Consider the following 21,534-nt stretch of genomic DNA (forward strand, 5'->3'; position numbering starts at 1 on the left):
ATAGCATGTTTGTCATATAGGCCTAGTGCAAAACTGTAAATGTCTGGCATGCATTGTAATGCACACACAGGTACACATCCTGTATAAATATGTACACATCTGTATGTAACCTCTACAGGAGTACGGTTACACAGATTTATTATAATCTGGTTTAGTTTAGTTTATTTCGATCCTCATCAAAATTATCACAGAAACAAAAAACATTACAGCAATTTCTAGCTGATCGAAAAGGCATAGGCCGAAGCTCAGAGCTTATTTATGCCTATCCTTTTCCCCTACAATTAAATATAATGCTATATTCTACTCCACGACATCTTGGATCCAAACATTGTACTTTCACTCCACTACAATAATTTGAAAACCTAAGTTAATGGTTAATGTGTAGATTGATTATTATTACAAAACATAGATTAACAACTTCAGGCCTATATTTTGAAAGTAGCCGATCTATAAGATCACAATGCGTCACATTGTGAGTTGGTAGATCTGCTATTTTCAAAAGAGTTTTAGATTTTGAAAATTGGGACATTCTGCATATTGAGTCCCTTCTATTTTTTGTACTTTTAAGTACATTATGACGATGACAATACTTTTGTACTTTTCCTCAAGTAATTCCGGACTACTTGTAATAGAGTATTTCTGCATTGCAGTATTGATAATTGTTCTTAAATAAAACATTTGAGTACTTTTTCTATCTCTGAAAAATATGCAATAAATCATAATATCATAATCATAACATAAATCCAAGGAGTTCCATCCTCTCATCATTCATGATTCATGATGAGGGGAAAAAGATCAGACTAAGTACAGAGTGAAAGGTCAAGTTTATTATGTATTGACGGTTCAAGTGGTTAAATATCTGAAAACACAAATTGACATGAATCCAAAATACACTGATGATCGTGCTGTCAAACAATGAAACTATATGGAATCTATGAACAGGTTGTGGGGGTCCCTGCTTCATCTCTCTCTCTCTCTCAACTGGGGTCCTTGGCCTGAAAACGTTGAAGACTCCTGCAATAAATCATAATCATAACATAAATCCAAGGAGTTCCATCCTCTCATCATTCATGACCCCAGAGAGACGAAACGTTTAAATAGGGCGACGTGGGCGTGCCCGCCGTAGCCGGCTTTGAATACGTCAGTGGAGCGCGCCTCTCGCTCTTCCTTTCTCTCGTCCTGAAGATGGCGGCCGGGGTGAGTAAGATGGAGCAACGGACACCCATTCAGCTTCCCCCGCTGTTCGGTAGCCGCTATCCCGTCAACATCGGCCCCATCCGAGCGCCTAGCGAACCGCCATCACTAAATTATGTCCCTCCTGCATGTTGCGCAGCCGATGTTGACGATATTTTAGTGATAACATGCATTCAGCGTTCGTCCCATCCCCGAGTTTATATATTGACGTTGCATAGGCATAGGCTACACTAGGCAGGCTGTAAGCATGACGCCCCTGGACTGATGTGTGCCACGTTCACTTAGATCTGTTCAGTTAGAATTCCTATTCTTACTACTATTAGGACGTTTTCCCCTTTTTGTTTAAACCTCAGTGGGCTGAAATGTTGATGATTAAAGGCTGTGCAAGGTGTATTGTCTTTTTTCCAGTTGTGTAAATGAGGGCTAAACTGTTATTTGTTCCTGTGTTGGTGGCTAGTAACTAGTTAGCCTATCAAGAAAGAAACCGAAGGGGTCCACCCTATGTTCCCCAGGTTCTATGTTCCCCACCTCACAGCATTAGTTTTAGTGAGGTTAGGGATAGTGGTAGGTTTAGGTGGTAAGAACCTGGGGAACATAGAACCTGGGGAACATAGAACCTGGGGAACATAGGTACTGTCCCGGAACCGAATATGTGCAGGAAGGAATAGTAATGTTGCCTCACTTTGTGCATGTCATTAAACAATGACACGTTGAGTCATTTTGTGGGACAACCTCCAGATTCATTGTTTAGATCATCAGGGGTCTTCAATGTTTTCAGGCCAAGGAAGGACTCCTTAGTTGAGAGAGAGAGAGATGAAGCAGGGACCCCCTCATTTTTCATAGATTCTATAGTTTCATTGTTTGACAGCCAAATCATCAGTGTATTTTGGATTCATGTCAATTTGTTTTCAGTTATTTAACCACTTGAACCATCAATAGTTAAAAAACTTGACCTTTCACTCTGTACTTAGTCTGCTCTTTTTCCCCTCTACACCAAAGCTCTTTGCCAAAAATAGCCGATCATCTGCTATTTTTGGCTAAAGAATTCTAAGAATATTCTAAGAATGGACGCTTGTGTTTAATATAAAAAAAGAGAGAAAAACACACAAAGATTTGGAGGACCCCCTGTAGGAACTCTGAGGACCCCCTGGTATGTCCCGGACCCCCTTTTGAAGACCCCTGGTTTAGATCTTTAAATGGACTGGTCTTGTTGTAATTCCCAACTGCTGAATCATGATGTAAACTCCTTTGCTTTGGTCTGTAGTTGACCCTTTTATATTGGAGTAGACTGCATAGTGAGCTCATTGAAATGTTGGGCCTTTTGGTGCAATAATTGGTGACAAATGACAATGGTTCTAAAACAACCCCCACCCCTAATGATTATGTGACATGATCAACTAATTAGTTCAATTTCTTCCCAGGGTACAGTGCTATATACTTTGACATTAGCTGTTAACTCTTACTAAGAATGCTTTGTCATTTATCTCCTTTTCCTCTTTTCTAGACCCTGTACACGTACCCAGACAACTGGCGTGCCTTCAAGGCTCAGATCGCAGCCCAGTATAGCGGTGCTCGCCTCAAGACGGCCAGCAATGCCCCTGCCTTCACCTTCGGACAGACGAACCGTACCCCAGACTTCGTGAAGAACTTCCCTCTGGGCAAGGTCAGTAAAAGAGCTGTGATATTCAATCTAGTACTTTTGGGGGGGTTACTCCAGTTGTCTATTTTGCAGGCATTGGGGTGGGGTTTCTCCTTTGCAAGGACTAATATTACTGCAATACTGCCATCCTCGGTACAGGATAGTCCACTATTTCTGGGTCTTATGCATTTTCTTAATATATCAGGGGTCTTCAACGTTTTCAGGCCAAGGACGCCTTAGTTGAGAGAGAGATGAAGCAGGGACCCCCCACAACCTTTTCATAGATTCCATATAGTTTAATCGTTTGACGGCACAATCGTCAGCGTGTTTTGGATTCATGTCAATTTGTGTTTTAAGACATTTAACCACTTGAGCCGTCATTAACTTTTGAACTTGACCTTTTACTATGTACTTAGTCTGCTCTTTTTCCCCTCTACACCAAACCTCTTTGCCGAAAATAGATCTACAAGCTCACAATGCCTCGCACTGCGAGGCGTTGTGAGCTTGTAGATCTGCTATTTTTGGCTACAGTTCTCAGAATATGGACACTAGGGTTCAAGTTGTTAATACAAGGATTGGAAGATTTGGAGGACCCCCAGTAGTAACTCTGAGGACCCCTAGGGGTCCCGGACCCCCTGTTAAAGACTCCTGCTTTATATAAAACTCGGCTGCCATGGAATAACTACATTTTTTTGCACCAAAAAAAAAGTGTCGAACAGAAGCGTGTTTCTACTGGTATAAGGAGGTGGAACAACTGGTTGGATAACTTAGGTGGTCCTCATAACCGGTATGAGAAACCTCTAGAGTCTAGACTACACCCACGTTGTGTAACTTAATGCAGTTTCTTTAGTGCGGCTCTCTGCAAGGTCTGTCAATTACATAGTCGCCTGATCAACATCTTTTGACATGATCACAATTATTTTTGCTTAATTGTCAATCCTTTCCCTCAAGCTCACAACGCGTTGCATTGTGGTGCGTTGTGAGCTGTAGATCACCCATTTCCTCTAATCAAAAGTATGTTGAAAGTGTATACAATTATTTAAAATTGCTACCCTGTCCTTAGTATATCTTTTGAGTATTGGTGGCAGACCAATGGTGGTCCTTGTCACGTTATTTGGAATCGCACATGAGTTCTGGGCAAACCCCACCCATGGAAGCTTTTGATTCAAGGTTCAAGGGTTTTTATTGTCACATACAGCATCGAAATGAGCAGTGAAATTAGGGCCGCAGCCACTCCAAGACTTTGCACATAAAAACATAAAACCAACAACATAAAAACAACAATAACAGTGACAGTAGAAGCATAGCAGTCCATAAGTTAAAGTTAAAAGTGCGATCCAGTAAAATTCATACCCTAATACTAGTTAAAAGTTTTAAGATCATAATAAATAGCAGCAATTAATTGTACTGTACATACACCATCTAATTGGCATTTCCAAGTGCCCTGATGGCCTGAGGAAAGAAACTATTCTTCATCCTCTCTGTTTTTGCGGCTAAGTGTCTCAATCTCCTCCCAGACGGCAGCCACTTGATCAAGTGGTGGCCTGGGTGAGAGCTGTCCTTCATTATTTTTGTTGCCTTCGCTCTGCAGCGTCTGGGGTAGATGTCCTCCAGGCGGGGCAGGGTGGTGCGGGAGGTGATTGGCTGAACTGGAGCTAGGGAGCGCTCCTTTTTGTTCGCTTGGACCGCACGGCGGTGCGACCACCTAACCCTAACTCTAACCCTAACCTTAACCTCAGTAAAACTATGCCTAACCCTAACCTCAGTAAAACTATGCCTAACCCTAACCTAACCTCACTGAAACTAACGCTGGTGAGTAACTAAACTGCCGACGGGCGTGAAAACAAACGGCTCCGCTCAGAACTCATGTGCGATTCCAAATCAGGCGTCATTGTCAGTCATTTCTTGGGATATTTAGGCTAATTGTCATAGCTGCCCCGTGCAATCTTTGTTGACAAAGCCTAAAAAAATAAATTCTGAATTAATCATCTTGAACTGTCATGATCATGACAGTCCTACTCACTGCCTGACACTGTCCTCCTCTACAGGTCCCTGCGTACCAGGGAGATGACGGCTTCTGTCTGTTTGAGAGTAATGCCATTGCTCACTACCGTAAGTCTCTCCCATCCATGTTATTATGAGGTCATTTTGATTGTCCTTACTTGTGATCCTAGATTGTAAGTCACCTGGGTTCTTGTAGAGTAGGATTGTTAGGCGTATTCTGAGATGTATAATACTGTGTATAGCAGTTGTTCTCAAAGTGGATTCCAGGGACTTCTGTGTTCTTTAGGAGGGTTTAATTATGAATGGTATGGTTGGTCTTGAGGCCTTGCATTGATTGTATGTCTTGTCTATTCTTATCTTCTCCGCCATGCACTCCACAGTGAGCAATGACACCCTGCGTGGCACCTCTCCCCAGGCTGCAGCTCAGGTGCTGCAGTGGGTGAGCTTCGCTGACGCAGAGATCATCCCTCCAGCCAGCGCATGGGTCTTCCCCACCCTGGGAATCATGCAGTTCAACAAGCAGGTACACCTTATCTCAACGTTATCAGGTTTAAAACCGCTTAAACCTCTCTGTGCTTAGTCAAACGGAGTTTCAAATGTACTTGGTGCACTTAAATCACTCCAGTAGTCTGACAAAAAATGGTCAATCTACAAGTTCACAACGGTGAACGTTGCCCCCAGAATAAGGATGCTAGGGTTAAAGTATTTTAGCTAATGATCTTAACCAGTCACTGTTAAGCCTTATCGATTAAGTAACCGATAACCGTTAAGGAAATGTGTTAAAAAAATAATCGCTATTTTTACCCATTTAAAAAAAAAAAGAGGAAAATACACCCCAACTGAAGTGTCAGAGATTGCTGTTGCGATTGTTCTTTTGAGTAGGGATGAACAACTCAGTATTTTGCTAGTTGACGTGTCTGAGGCATTTGTCGACGAGTTGATGGACTTTACAGTGCCATTAAAATTAACTACCGCAATCATGTCCAGAATTTGTTTCAAAGCGCCACGCAACGCTGTGCGAGATCTGCCATTGAGGGTCTAACCGAAAGTACCACCCAAGGAAGTTATGTGGATGCTTTGAATATCGTTAACATTCTCTGTGCATGAAAACGGCGTTGTGATTGGTCATAAAAGACAGCTTCCGGGGGAAGCACATACAACGAATGTTGTATGTGCTTCCCTAACGCTCTGCATTAGCTCATTACCAGGCTTTCCTCCTCAGAGATGAGAAAAGGCTGGGAATGGGGCTACTAAAGTCTTAACGTTTCAAGTGAAAATTGCCGATCTACAAGCTCACTACAAATGCAATGTGAGCTTGAGCTTGGTGCGTCCTCCATGACTGCATAGGGCAGCATATGTTTTGCCATGAACCCAGGCCCAGTACTTTAGTTGCGGACTTTGTCCTGTCGGTACTACCCTTAATCTGCCTGAAGATGCTCTTTAAATGCTGCAGGGGGAAGCAGGTGCTGTGTCACCCAAAAAGGCAGGTCAAGCTCAGAATGAGTAAAATCTTTTGATTTAACTTAACAGACATAAGTAGCCTTGGGAACCGTTGGTCCCAGAGCCATCCTCCGTCACTGGGCAAGGCGGTGTCCTTTCATGGCACTGAGTCTTATATCTGACGGTGGTAGAGAGACCTGAGTCCATATTAATCCCAGTCGTCTCTGCTTGGTGAGAAAGAAGGCTGGTTCATGCTGTGGACACATTGAACAAGAAGTCTGTTTACCAAAGTTGCATTCAAATTGTATGGCTGTTTTTTTATATTGTGTAACTATTGTAATGTATATTGCATTATTAGTTAACCTAATATGCTATTGATTTTGGCTATATTTTTACTTTAATTCCATTTGGAAACACTTGTGATATTAACTTCAGTACACTGCCTGTTCTTGATATGTACTGATGAAGCCAATCACTATATATGTCTGTGAAATAAAGTTGAGAGGATTCTAGCTCTCATACATGAAGACTGATAACTCTTACCATTATTTGCAAAGCGTAATGTTTTACTATTCAACCTTGTCAATTATAATTATAAGAGTAATAATATTCACCACAGGGCCCATTATTTTGTTTCTATAATGCGAATGAGTATTTAGAAAAGTGCTATATAAATTGTATTATTATAAGACGAGTGTCAGTGTCCTGTTTCTGTAGCATGAAGCAGCTTGATCTATAGGTAAACCCCCATAGACATTATGCTAGTTACTAGTATGTCAGGGACCCCCTTGATGCCGAGTGCCAAGCAGGATGTTGTTGGATGCTGTTTTTATAGTCTTTGGTATGACTTGACCAGGTATTGAACCCCAGGCTCAGGGCAGACACAAACACCTAGTTTGTCAAAATGTGTCTGCACACCTTGGGGTGCATAAGATTCCAAGATATTGAGTTTGTGAACACGTTTGCCAATGTAATGGGTCTACTGTACATGTCCTATTGCACTTTAATCTAATTCCTCAGTATCCTATCTCTTGTCTCTTCAGGCCACAGAGCAGGCCAAGGAGGAGGTGAAAAAGGTCTTCACAGTGCTCAACAATCACCTGAACACTCGTACCTTCCTGGTTGGTGAGAGGGTCACCCTGGCTGATATCACAGTAGCCTGCTCCATGCTCTGGCTCTACAAACAGGTAGGCACATGCCCACTAATAAAAAAGTAACGCGTAGAGATGCATCGGTTGCAATAATGTTTATCCTCCCGTGTGTAATAATCTGCAGGAATTTTGGTCCTGCAGATTATTTTATTGCAGTAATTTTACTGCAGATTACTATATCTGCAGTAAATTTTATTTACTGCAGATATAGTCGCTTTATATCATTATAAGAAATGTGTTTGTAATTAGAAATAATGTTTTCATTAGACAGAAACAAACAGTTATACCTTAACCCATTTAGGCCTGAACACATTATGACGCAATATTTTATGCTTTAAATATAAAAAAATAGCAGATATACAAGCTCACAGCGCGGCACCGCTGCGAGCTTGTAGATCTGCTATTTTTTTTTTTTATCGTGAAAATTAGAATTTTGACCCAATTCTATAAGTGTCTTTTGAATCCTTCTAAGATTTTTGGAAAAAACCTATGTTTCTATATGTCAGCAATCTGGCCAGCCATCGTCAAAGAAAGGGTCCTTTTCACTTAACTGGAGCTCAGTTAGTCTGTTTTTGAGAGACTGCTATGTCAGTGGTTCTCAAACCTTTTCATGTGAAGGACCCCCAAAATGATATGTATTTGGCCACGGACCCCCATCTCAAAATATCTAGTTCCAGGGACCACCCAGAAGCAAAATTACAAACGTTTGCTTTGAAAATAATAATAATGAATTGCATTTTTATAGCACTTTTCCAAGTGCTCAAAGCGCTTTACAATGGTTCATTCATTCATACATATAATATACATATATGTACATATAAATACATATATTCAAAGATTTGCACACATTTTCACGACTTTTTCAAAAATAGCAGATCTACAAGCTCGCAGCGCGGCACTCGGTGCCGAGCTGTGAGCTTGTATATCTTACCAAGGTCCGTCATAGTTAGTTTGACCTTGCACTGTGACGTGTGTTGGTCATAAGGGTGACAGCATTATGGCATTTGAAAGCCAAGTCTTGGAGCTACCCAACAAATATCAACTTCAATGTACCGTAGAGGTTGTAGAAGGAAACGGCATCCTCCGTCACTGGGCAAGGCGGTGTCCTTTCATGGCACTGAGTCTTATATCTGACGGTGGTAGAGAGACCTGAGTCCATATTAATCCCAGTCGTCTCTGCTTGGTGAGGAAGAAGGCTGGTTCATGCTGTGGACACATTGAACAAGATAACCGTTTACCAAAGTTGCATTCAAATTGTATGGCATTGGCTTTTTGTTGTTGCTGTGAATCCATGAAATGCCTTATCTTGTTCAACTCTCAGCTTTCATTGCCTTGATCCAGTCCGTGTCTTCCTCATAACAGGTCCTGGAACCTTCTTTCCGTCAGCCATACCCAAATGTGACACGTTGGTTTGTCACTTGCGTCAACCAGCCACAGTTCAAGGCGGTCCTTGGGGAGGTCAAGCTGTGTGACAAGATGGCTCAGTTTGACTGTGAGTTTTTTTGAAAATGTAGTCGCAACAAGCGGAATGTTGTGACAAATATCCATTTCCATGGACTGTAAAAGGTGTAGAAGGCAAACGGCATCCTCCGTCACTGGGCAAGGCGGTGTCCTTTCATGGCACTGAGTCTTATATCTGACGGTGGTAGAGAGACCTGAGTCCATATTAATCCCAGTCGTCTCTGCTTGGTGAGGAAGAAGGCTGGTTCATGCTGTGGACACATTGAACAAGATGTCAGTTTACCAGAGTTGCATTCAAATTGTATGGCTGTGTTTTTTTATATTGTGTAACTATTGTAATGTATATTGCATTATTAGTTTACCCGATTTTGGCTATATTTTTACTTAAATTCCATTTGGAATCACTTGTGATATTAACTTCAGTACACTGCCTGTTCTTGATATGTACTGAAGCCAATCACTATATATTTCTGTGAAACAAAGTTGAGAGGATTTTAGCTCTCATACATGAAGACTGATAACTCTTACCATTATTTGCAAAGCGTAATGTTTTACTATTCAACCTTGTCAATTATAATTAATATATTATATATTCTGATGTTTTGAAACTGTTTAGCAGATTAATGATATTTCTTTGACTGAGAAAATTCCTTAATATGGCTGGGATGAAAACGACTATATGGTTATTTGGGGAAACGCATGGTCTACATAAAAGGCATTCTTTTTTAAGTGTTAGAATCTATCTGGAAGTGTTTGCAAATATGTTTTCAGGCTGCATTTGTGCTGACTCGAACTTTTGTGTATTTCACAATCCCAACATCCAACAACAAGTCCCTGACCACCAGATACTCTGTACTTGGTTAATCTAAAACGTACGTTGTTCCGCTCCCTCCAGCCAAGAAGTTTGGCGAGATGCAGCCCAAGAAAGAGACTCCTCCTAAGAAAGAGAAGGCTGGAAAGGACGCTGCCAAGCCCCAGGAGAAGAAAGAGAAGAAAAAAGAAGAGAAGAAGCCTGCCCCCGCTGACGACGAGGAGATGGATGAATGTGAAGCAGCTCTGGCCTCTGAGCCCAAAACAAAGGACCCTTTCGCACATCTGCCAAAGAGGTAAAAAAGAAAATACACTTGGCATAGCTTGCATTACATATCACAAGCATTCCCTATCCATATTTTTGCATAATGTGAAGAGACTCTTTTTCCCTCCTGACACCCGAAGCTGTGACGTCCCGTATGTCGGTACTGCAGTCGCTCCCTGTATTTTGCAGCAGTCACCACAAAACTCCCATCTTCAGACTTAATTCCATAGCTTTCCTTATTCATACTTTATTTCATGCTTCCTGTCTTGGAACTAGTTTCATGAATACTTACCTAGTTGCGACCGTCAGGTCGCAGTTACTATCAAAACCTCGACCAGCTGTCCGTCAGTCTGTCTGTCACAAGTCACACTTTTGCCCTGCTCATATCTCCGCAACCATTGCCCCGATCCATGCCAAATTTTGCACACACACTCCTTGCCTGCCAAACCACAACCTCCACCCATCAATTCTCACATGACCCTCTTCTAGCGCCACCATGAGGCCGATTCTTGCAAAACACATTTATGGACACAGCTCCTACAATTTTTGCCCTAAAATCACGCAACGTGGTATAGCGCCACAATCAGGCCGATTTTTCTCAAACACATTTTTTGGACACTGCTCCTACACATTTTGCCCTAAAATCACGCTGTGACCTGACGGTCGCTTATCTCCCGATTAGGGAGTCTTACTGGTACTATTAGTTCACTAAGGTTCGTCATGGTTAGTTTGACCTTGCTCTGTGACGTGTGTTGGTCATGAACGATAAGGGTAGTCTAACCTAACGCGGCACATTCTATGCTGCCCGGCGGATCTGGCCGGGTCCTCCAGCGTCTCTAAATGACATGGAGGGAGACATGACTCCTGCTGCTGTCCGCTTTGAGTAAATGAGGAAGTGATCCGCGGTGGAAAACGAGTGATAAATCATAGCGGTATTATAATGGATAAGCCTAAACAAACCAGTTCACGTGAACAATACTGATGTAAAATAAGATATCTGAACGGCTACATTTATTTATAAAATTAAAATGTCATGAACCAGCACAGTTATAGGGGGGCTTGCCCAGGCTTATTTTTAAGCCTGGGTTTCCAAGTCTATGATATGGGTGACTGCTGAATGCCTGAATTATATTGTGTTATTATGGCATTCGAAAGCCATGTCTTGGAGCTACCCCAACACATATCCACTTCAATGTACTGTAGAAGTTGTACTGTAGAAGGAAACGGCATCCTCCGTCACTGGGCAAGGCGGTGTCCTTTCATGGCACTGAGTCTTATATCTGACGGTGGTAGAGAGACCTGAGTCCATATTAATCCCAGTCGTCTCTGCTTGGTGAGGAAGAAGGCTGGTTCATGCTGTGGACACAATGAACAAGATGTCTGTTGCATTCAAATTGTATGGCTGTTTATTTTGTTTTATTCATCTGTATATTGCATTTGTTTACAATGCCTCGCGCTGCGAGGCGTTGTGAGCTTGTAGATCATCTATTTTCGGCAACAAGCTTTGGTGCAGAGGGGGGAAAAGAGCAGACTTAAGTACATAGTGAAAGGTCAAGTTTTAAAAGTATTGATGGTTCAAGTGGTTAAATATCTGAAAACCCAAATTGACATGAATCCAAACTACACTGATGATTGTGCTGTCAAACAATGAAACTATATGGAATCTACGAAAAGGTTGTGGGGGTCCCTGCTTCATCTCTCTCTCTCTCAAATAAGGGGTCCTTGGCCTGAAAACATTGAAGACCCCTGAGCTAAAACATTACTCTTGTCCTGTCGTTATTCCAGCGCATTCATCATGGATGAGTTCAAGAGGAAGTACTCTAACGAGGACACCCTGACTGTAGCCGTCCCCTACTTCTGGGAGCACTTTGACCGCGAGGGCTTCTCCATCTGGTACGGACAATATAAGTTCCCAAATGAGCTCACCCAGACCTTCATGAGCTGCAACCTCATCTCAGGTGAGACACAAACGGCTGGCTCTAGTCTGTATAGTGTTTTGAGCAGATCACAAAGGTGATTCAATGTGGTCAGTGTGTTTTAATTTTCTTTCCACTGTTGGCTTACATTTCTCAGTTTGGATTTCATAAAGGCCATATCGATGGCCAAAACGCAAAACCTCCTGTCTGGGAAAATGAAAAAGAAAATGTGTGTTCAACATCTATCTGTCTGCAGAAGGATCTTGCAGACCATGTGCAGCATAGCCTGTTGTCCTCATTTCAAGTGAAAGATAGGAGGTTTTGCGTTTTGGCCATCGATATATGAAATTAGTGTAGATCTGCCCAAAACAAAAGGTGGGGGTGACGTGTTCAGAAAACACTGACGTGGATTAGATGGCTGACCGTAGTTGTCAAAATGCAGGCTGCTGTCTAGTCTATATTGATCTACAAACATGATTGTTCCACAGGTAAATGGCTTACAATGGCCATCACAATTGGCATATTTTAGTAGTGGCTGGAGACCGGATTGACACGCCTCGCCTGCCCCATGTTAATCAACATGCAGGCAAAACTAGACTGAACCAAATATAAATGATCAATTGAGGTTGGGCATATGGCAATTATATTGGCGATTGGATGAGTCCAATCGTTGGTGGTTTTTATTGGACGGTTTTTGGGGCCATAATGATATTAGTCATTTTATTTTGCTAGATTAGATTTTATTTTGTCTAATGGTATTCAACTCTTCAAATTTAGCCACATTAAATGTAAAGCTCAACGAAATGTTAATCAATTTGGGCCATTCTTAGTGATTATGAGGCACTGATTTCCATCAAGTCTAGGCTACAAAACCGTCCCCTCTGGTAGTGAATGGAGCGGAGGAGAGCAGAGGAAAGAAGAACTGCTTTCTTTCCTAGTTAATTTATCAGCTACTCTGTAGCCTACATTTGATGTTGGCTGTATATATATTTAAATCTTTAATGATGAGCTGTAAAAATGGCTTTTTTCCCCCTTTATACTTTTTCAGTGGGTTAATGGAAGGTGATTGGTATGGCGGTCTCTGAAATTGTAAATAATAATAGGAAATCTGCAACACACTGAAGTTTGAAGTAGAAAATTGATAACTATTGGTAATGGATCTCAGTATTTGTTTGTTTGTTTGGGAGAGGGCATTTGTAGTCAGCATAAGTACCCCAATCCTAAACACGACATGATAAGATGCTTGCTAAATGTTAATTAAACTACTTTCTCACAGAACGATGTTCTTCTGAGGTATTCTGGGATGTTGAGAAAAAAAGGAAAAATGTATATATTCTGTGTGTTCATCATGATGTCATTTCTGTGGGAACGGCAAAGCAAACGGCATCCCCCGTCACTGGGCAAGGCGGTGTCTTTTCATGGCACTGAGTCTTATATCTGACGGTGGTAGAGAGACCTGAGTCCATATTAATCCCAGTCGTCTCTGCTTGGTGAGGAAGAAGGCTGGTTCATGCTGTGGACACATTGAACAAGATGTCCGTTTACCAAAGTTGGATTCAAATTGAAAGGCTGTGTAGTGTGTATTGAACACTGAACACGCTGCAACACTGTGCAATCACAGTGTCTGTATATCGTCGTTGTCGGGTGGAAACCTTGTATGTCCAAATACCGTTCGTTTTGTATTTATCATTTTGAAAATGATTTAGACTAGTGAAAACAGACGATCTACAAGAACAAGTGCGAGGCGTTGTGTGTCTGTTTTCACTACTTTGGTGCGACGGCCTTGAATGATGAAGCTGGGCTTTACTTACGAAAAAACTTACATTTGAAACGTGGAGATATGAGGTTTCTGCCCGACAGTAACGATATGAATGCTCACCAGGGAAATTGGAACACCCACCAAACATAGGTTTAACATAATAATATTGACTATCATGACATTTTCAGATTTCTTTAAGAAGACAAGTTAACATTCTTTGCTTGGTGAGGATATAATGGACAGATGTTAGAAGATGAAGCAGCACAATGCAACTTTCCTCTTCTACCCAGGATTTTAAGACTTTCCTGTTCAAGTGCTGAATTATTTACCAGGTCGCAGCAAAGACTAGTAAAGAAAAATGTAACCCAATGCCCTCCTGCTTGACCCTTGGCATCCAAGGTTTTGATTTGGAGGAAGTTCCTCCCGCTACAGAAAGGGGAGATATAGGCTCCTGCCCTGTGTCCCATATGGCTCGCTACTTATTTACCACCTAACCCTTCTCTTCCCAGGTATGTTCCAGCGTCTGGACAAGCTCAGAAAGAACGGCTTCGCCAGCATGCTTCTGTTTGGTGCGAACAACGACAGCTCCATATCTGGAATCTGGATCTTCAGAGGACAGGACCTGGCTTTCACTGTAAGTATCTGGGCTTTCACTGTAAGTATCTGGAAGGGAAGAACATGTTATACCAAATGTCCCTGCAAATTATTTCACCCAAATTTAAGCTGGGTTTTAACATCTGTATACGCATCCAACCAAAAGCTAGCCATGATTGCTCTCTTAACCTAGGTTTCTCTTTTCTACTAGCAAATATGTGATTTAATCGCTGAGCAAGTGTGAGTGACTGGACACATAAACTCCCAATATACTTTGTATAAAAAAATCTACAAACACACAATACATTGTATTGTGAGATTGCATATCTGCCATTTTCACAAAATGTTCTATTTTCACTTAAAGTTCACCTAAATGCAGACAGGTCACATGGAATCTGACTTTTACAAATACGACTTGAGCCACATCCAGAGGTGGTTTCGGATCTGATTCAAATCTGATTTCTAAAGATCCGTCTCAGTCTGAACGCAGTAACCTGATTTAACAAGCCAAGTCTCATATGAAACTGTCCGAAACGCTCCAAAACGTCACTTGCAGCGTGACCCAAGCGTCACTGACATCATTACAGAGTGCAAGAATTGTATTTTGATTTATGAGAACGTAAATGCGGTGTAATGAAAATGAAACAATAGTTCAGCTTAAGCTTTACACTACAGAAGAAATGGCGAGCAGCATTCAGTGGACAGTAGTACTTTAGGGGGATGCCTAGTAGTAGGCCCACATGAGAAATGTACAGGAACAAGCAGGCAAGGCAATATATGAAGACCTATCACGGCATGGAGGACAATCGTCCTATTTGCAATGTCGGAGGAAACCAAAGCAGATATGTCGACGCAGGTAAAGATGTGTGGGAACCCTGCTTCTATAATTTCACAAAATCTCTGTACGTGTGAGCATGTCACCAGCCTACCTCGAGAACTGCCTGACCCATCGTGGCTTGCATGTCGCTGAGTATGAAGTTGGTCCGGTCAGCGTATATTTAGGGTTGTCACAATTATTACATAATCGTCTAATCGCAATTATTTTTGTCAATCGTCATACTCATTTACATGTTGAAAATTTTTAATATTTTCAAACATCTTCAAAAATAGTGGAAATGGCAGATCTACAAGCTCACAACGGGTCGCAATGCGTTGTGAGCTTGTAGATCGTCTATTTCCACTATCAACGTTCTTTTTTAAGTATAAAGTTGTCAAATATGTCAGTAATTTCTTTATATTTTTAGGTTATGTATCATATCTGCCATGTGCAACTTAAAAGCCTACAAGCCAAACGGAAATGTAATTGTTGACGACCGAAACACAATTAAATCGCAATTAAATCGCTAATCGCAATTATTTGAGCGACAATTAATCGTCATGTAAAATGTCATAATCGTGACAGCCCTACTTATATTGATATATCCTCATAAATGGAGTAGTGCTCTGACGTCACTAGCTGAATAGATTTACCTGAAATTATTTTTTGCAAGCGATCTGCATAACGTTTACAAGACATACTTCAATTTGAGTACCAATAAGCTAGAAGAACACCAACGCCAATTCAATCACAATAGTACAATATCCAAAATCACAGACAATATCCAGTCAAATATGACTGTCTGGACTTGGCAGGAGGAAAGCAGGTGACGCATGTTTTTTTTTTCTCCTTCTCTTTGGAGACGACATTGACAGGATTATGGAATATTATCCTTACATTGCAAAGGTAATCAGCACCATCTGTATTCTGTAGGCTGCCACTAAGTAGACTGGCTGCTACTTGCTAACGTTTACTTTAGTCACAGGACCAGAGCATCATGATGTGCAGTGCCATAGACACAATTGGCATCAAACCGGTCACCGATTCGGCCAGTTTGATATCATACCTGCCGATTTTTTATATTTGCCGATTCCGATGTCCATCCCTAATTCATACCACTGAATTTAAATTGAGCTTCAGTGTGTGTGTAAGTGTTTTTAAGTAGTTTGGTTATTGATCTGAAGTTGCACATCCCCACTCGATGGATGAAAGGCCTTTTCCACAGCGACGAGAGACCCTTAACCCATTAAGCCTAAAATTATTGAATGCTTTAACCAGTGAAAAATAGCAGATATACAAGCTCACAGCAAGCTTGTAGATCTGCTATTTTTTTTAAATAATGAAAATGTGTGCAAATCTTTGAATATATGTATTTTCAAAGCGAACATTTGTAACTCAAATTTTGCTTCTGGGGGGTCCCTGGAACTGAATATTTTGAGATGGGGGTCCGTGGCCAAATACATATCATTTTGGGGGTCCTTCACATGAAAAAGTTTGAGAACCACTGACTCAGTAGTCTCTCAAGAACAGACTGACTGAGCTCCATTTAAGTGAAAAGGACCTTTTCTTTGACGATGGCTGGCCAGATTGCTGACATAGAAACATAGTTTTTTTCAAAAGAACCTTAGAAGGATTCAAAAGACACTTATAGAATCGGGTCAAAATTGAAATGTTCAGGATTTTTCAAAAATAGCAGATCTACAAGCTCGCAGCGCGGCACTCGCGCTGTGAGCTTGTATATCTGCTATTTTTTTAATATTTAAAGCATAAAATATTGCGTAATAATGTGTTCAGGCCTAAATGGGTTAAGTTGCACATCCCCACTCGATGGACGAAAGGCTTTTCCACAGCGACGAGGGGACCTTAATTTATGTAATCCGGTCTCCGTTCACAATCGAACCCTAACACATTTCTTTGTTCTTTCTCCGCAGCTGTCCGACGACTGGCAAATCGATTACGAGTCGTACGACTGGCGCAAATTGGACCCAGACAGCGAGGAGTGCAAGACCATGGTGAAGGAGTACTTTTCCTGGGAGGGAGAGTTCAAGCACGTGGGCAAGCCCATGAGCCAGGGCAAGGTTTTCAAGTGATGGACAAGTGGACAGTGAGTTCAACAACAGCACTCTGCGCTTCTGCTATTCGTCAACTCTGACAAATAAAAATAAAAAACTTCCTGCCCTCAGTACTATTAAACTGAAAGAATGACTTGGAACAAACAACAGCACTATGTCAGCAGTGGATTTATCTCCGTCGCCTCTTTGTTTTTCAGTTCAATAATAAAGCATTTTCCACAATGTCATTTTGGGGGATTGGTTTTGTTTGGTGTAGGAATATAAGGGTCTATGAATGCAGTATTCCTAAGTTCCATATGTGTTCTACGTATCTAGATTTGGCTTTTGTGCCTTGAGTTTTTGCCTTGAGTTATACCTTAATCTCCATACCCAAAATATAAAAAGTCCATGATTCTTACACAACCATGGATTTCAACCCAAAAAAAGGGGGACACAACTGACATTTCATAAATGGTTGAGTATATAATGGCCTAATGCAGTGAACAATAAATGATAAACTCAAAGCTTGTGACTCAACCTTTATTTTGGAAGAAACCGTTGGAACTCGGGGCCTTTTACCATATGGTCACTGTCGGGCAGAAACTCGTATCTCCCAAGTTTCACTTTTGTACGTTTCTTTTTTTCTCGCAAAGTAAAGCCCTTCTTCGCCATACAAGGCCGTTGAACAAAAGTAGTGAAAACAGCAGATCTACAAGCACAAGGCGTTGTGCTTGTAGATCGTCTGTTTTCACTAGTTTAAATCATTTTTAAAATGATAAATACAGTACAAAACAAACTGTTTTGGACATACAAAGTTTCCACCCGACAACGACAATATTTTCTTTTGTATAATGCAACACGTCCTACTTATTAAATTGGGACATCGTGGCCCCACCGTTGAAATAAAGGATTGTGTTCTGTCTGGAAATCGTTTGCTTATTCAGTCAACAAGATGGCAGCTACAGTGTTTATATTATAGAAGATGGGTGGGTTCAAACATTGGAACCACTAGAGGGCGCACTAACACTAGTGAAATCATACAGTTTGAGCTCAGGGTACAGAGCAGTAAAACCACTGTTGAAGAATCCATTGAAAATGTTGTTGGAAGTTTGCAATAGAAAAAAGTACAGTTTCATGACGGTACATATCACTGGTACAAGGTCAACTAAAAGGAGATCCTAGAAAGCACTACGGCTTATTACCACATGACTAAGGGCTCTATTATGATCCAGGTCTTATGCCTTAACTTCTTTGCCTTTTTTTTTACTATTTTGAAAAACATTTTTAAATACTTCAAATGCTGATCTACGTCTGCACGTTGTGAGCTTGCAGATCAGCTATTTGAAATATTTTAAAAAAATATGTCTATATAGTAAAAAAAGGCAAAGAAGTTAAGGCATAAGACCTGGATCATAATAGAGCCCTATGTATTTCATATAACATTGAAAGACAGACGGATAGAACATAGTACTTTATCTAGGATAACATCGATTTCAAAAGCAGAAAAAGCATAACATCAAATACAAAGACAGGAAGAAGGGGTGGGAGCATGGAAGCTGTCTATTTACAAGTCACGAATAGCAGCCGCCTGAAGGTGACTTCATACCAATTTTGAAGGAGGCTAGGGATTTGCTCTCCTTTAAGGCTTGCGGAAGGGCGTTCCACATGTTGGTTCAGCTTAAGTGTGTAGCTTTACTAATACTTTTAAATGATTTAAAAGGTAGGCATATGCTCTTAAAGGGTGGTACATTTGCCCAAACTGCTGCAAGGGCTTGCTTTAGTTTTGCTTAAATCTTTAATCCCGGATCTGTGTTCCATGTGACTTGCAGTGAAAGTTGGAACAGGCCAATCTGGTTTTGACTTATGTACCCACTGGAATTGGAATACATTTTATCAGGGACATGATTCAGCCCAGGAAAAAGAGTTGGAGAGGCTCTCTATAGCGCTGCTGCTACTCAAAGATTTGCCATTTTCAGATCATGACAAGTGACAAGCCAGTGGGCCAATTACATGAGTTATATTTCGTCGTTGTCGGTTGGAAACCTTGTATGTCCCAAACCGTTTGTTTTGTATTTATCATTTAAAAAATGATTTAAACTAGTGAAAACAGCCCATCTACAAGTACACAACGCCTCGCAACGCGAGGCGTTGTGTGCTTGTAGATCGGCTGTTTTCACTACTTTTGTGCTACGGCCTTGTATGATGAAGCAGGGCTTTGCTTTGCGAAAAGATTTACAGATTTGAAACTTGGAGAATGGAGATACAAGGTTTCTGCCCGACAGTGATGATTTACTTTATTGGCCGCCTAGCCCCCAAAATGGAACGAAGGCCGACATTTTATTTTTTCCTAATGGCCGGCCGTTCGGGAGTTGTCCCGCTTTTCCCAATAGCCAGCACGTCCCTGCATTTTATAGTTTATATTTCTCAAATGTTACATTTGCGACGATGCTAATACATATCTGATGATATCAGATGCATTTTATCTGACGTAGACAAACAGACATGCTTTTGCTTTCACATTCAAAAGTTTTGCGTGCAACTGAATGTTTTAAAGTGAACAAAGGGACGTGAATGCCTTTCAGCCGACAAAAGATTAGAGGATAAATGTTTGCATCGTGATCCAACAGGCCCTTGGACAGATCAAATCTTTTATGTGGTTGGAGCACGCCCAGTACAAACTCACAAACCCAGTAGTTTATCTGCGTTTTCATGGTCTATAAGGCAACTAAGGTTAGATCTCAACTACATAGACCGTTTATAGTTTGGATAGTGGGGTCTACTGTGTCTAATCCATTGCCTAATTCAGCAGCACGTCGTATTAAGTATAAATTAGGTCATTTTATCATCTAATCAGGCTTTTATGAACACCCTGAACAGTTTTTAATTTGATTGACTGATGTAGGCCCTCCTCCTGCAGGACGCCTCCCCATACACACTTCAAACTTCATTTTAACCATGATAGATTAATCAAAAAAACACGTTATTTTTTTCTGGTCACTCCCTCCTAATACGTGAGCAGGCTGTGCTTTTTTGATAACTTTTTCATTTATTTGTAATAATTCTTTGAGAAAATGGATAAAAAATAAAATACAATAAGAAAATATAAAAAATAAATGAAATGGGTTATTGAAAAAACATGGCATGCTCACGTATTAGGAGGGTAGTTGTATGAGTCACCTGAAAAAATAATGTGTGTTTTTAACTAATCTATCATTGTTAAAATGGAGTTTGAAGTTACTATGGGTGTGCATGGGGAGTGAAATGTCCCTTTAAACGTGGATGTCATGGGAGAAGCCCCGCAGTCTTGATGATTTCCGTGTTTAGTTTGGAAGGGCCAAGTGGGGGAGAGATTATACTGAGGCTTTATAGTCAGAGCGTTTCAGGCAAACATCGTGCACTTTATGAAAGAAGCATGACATTTGGCACACAGTTAGAACATGCCATATGGAACATTTTTGGCTATAGGGGCATCGCAGATTTGTCTTGGGAAACTTGTGGGAGCCATTCAAAGTTGGGCTCTCATAGACTTTACTATACAGGAAAATAATACAAAAAATAAATATGCTTTAAGTAGCATGTGAGGGGTCAAACTAGGTGTTTTTCGGGATTCTGAATCCAATGCAAGCATTTGTTTTGCACGAAAAACATTCCTTTCCGAGAAACGGCCCCCCAACAAACTGTGAAAAGTGATGACTCATCACTAAACCATGGCTTTATGGGTGCCATTTTTACCCCAAGGAATGTTTTTCGTGCAAAACGAATGCATGCATTGGATTCAGAATCCCAAAGAACACCTAGTTTGACCCCTTGCATGCTACTTAAAGCATATTTATTTTTTGTATTATTAAAGTCTATGAGAGCCCAACTTTGAATGGCTCCCACAAGTCTCCCAAGACAAATCTGCGATGCCCCTATAGCCAAAAATGTTCCATATGGCATGTTCTAACTGTGTGCCAAATTTCATGCTTCTTTCATAAAGTGCACGATTCCATCAAAATACTGCCCGAAACGCCATTATGACTATAGTCTATATGAAAACATTTAAAGTCAGACGACAAGATTTCAAAATGAACACACCCATTAATCAAAGATGGTATCACGGTTCACTGTCAACTTTCTCACACACCTCAAGGCCAGTTATGCCAGCCAGGGATGTCCTGCTCTGCCATATACCCAGAGTTTCTTTGTCTCTCGTGTGTGTGTGTGTGTGTGTGTGTGTGTGTGTGTGTGTGTGTGTGTGTGTGTGTGTGTGTGTGTGTGTGTGTGTGGGGACAGGGAATTACTACTTTGTGGGGACCTCATGTCCCCACAAAGATAGTACAATCGGAGAAAAAAACCTTGTGGGGACAAATTTTAGTGTCCCACAAGGTGTTTAGGGGTTAGGTTAAGGGTTAGGGTTAGGGTTAAAAATGAATGGAATGTCCCCACAAATA

General features: G+C 41.1%; 1 protein-coding gene across 1 annotated transcript; it reads left to right on the top strand.

Moving 5' to 3' along the window:
- Nucleotides 1-1,174: 1,174 nt before the first annotated feature.
- Nucleotides 1,175-17,349, top strand: eef1g (eukaryotic translation elongation factor 1 gamma). The gene is made up of 10 exons (XM_080745863.1): nt 1,175-1,197; nt 2,699-2,857; nt 4,882-4,945; nt 5,218-5,360; nt 7,321-7,464; nt 8,791-8,920; nt 9,785-9,995; nt 11,750-11,922; nt 14,149-14,273; nt 16,982-17,349. Exons 1-10 carry the CDS (start codon nt 1,186-1,188, stop codon nt 17,138-17,140), a joined length of 1,320 nt encoding a protein of 439 aa, XP_080601989.1. The 5' UTR covers nt 1,175-1,185; the 3' UTR covers nt 17,141-17,349.
- Nucleotides 17,350-21,534: the final 4,185 nt, after the last annotated feature.

This window comes from Nannobrachium achirus, assembly GCF_963921795.1.
Source record: "Nannobrachium achirus genome assembly, chromosome: 17".
In the NCBI taxonomy this organism is placed as follows: Eukaryota; Metazoa; Chordata; class Actinopteri; order Myctophiformes; family Myctophidae; genus Nannobrachium; species Nannobrachium achirus.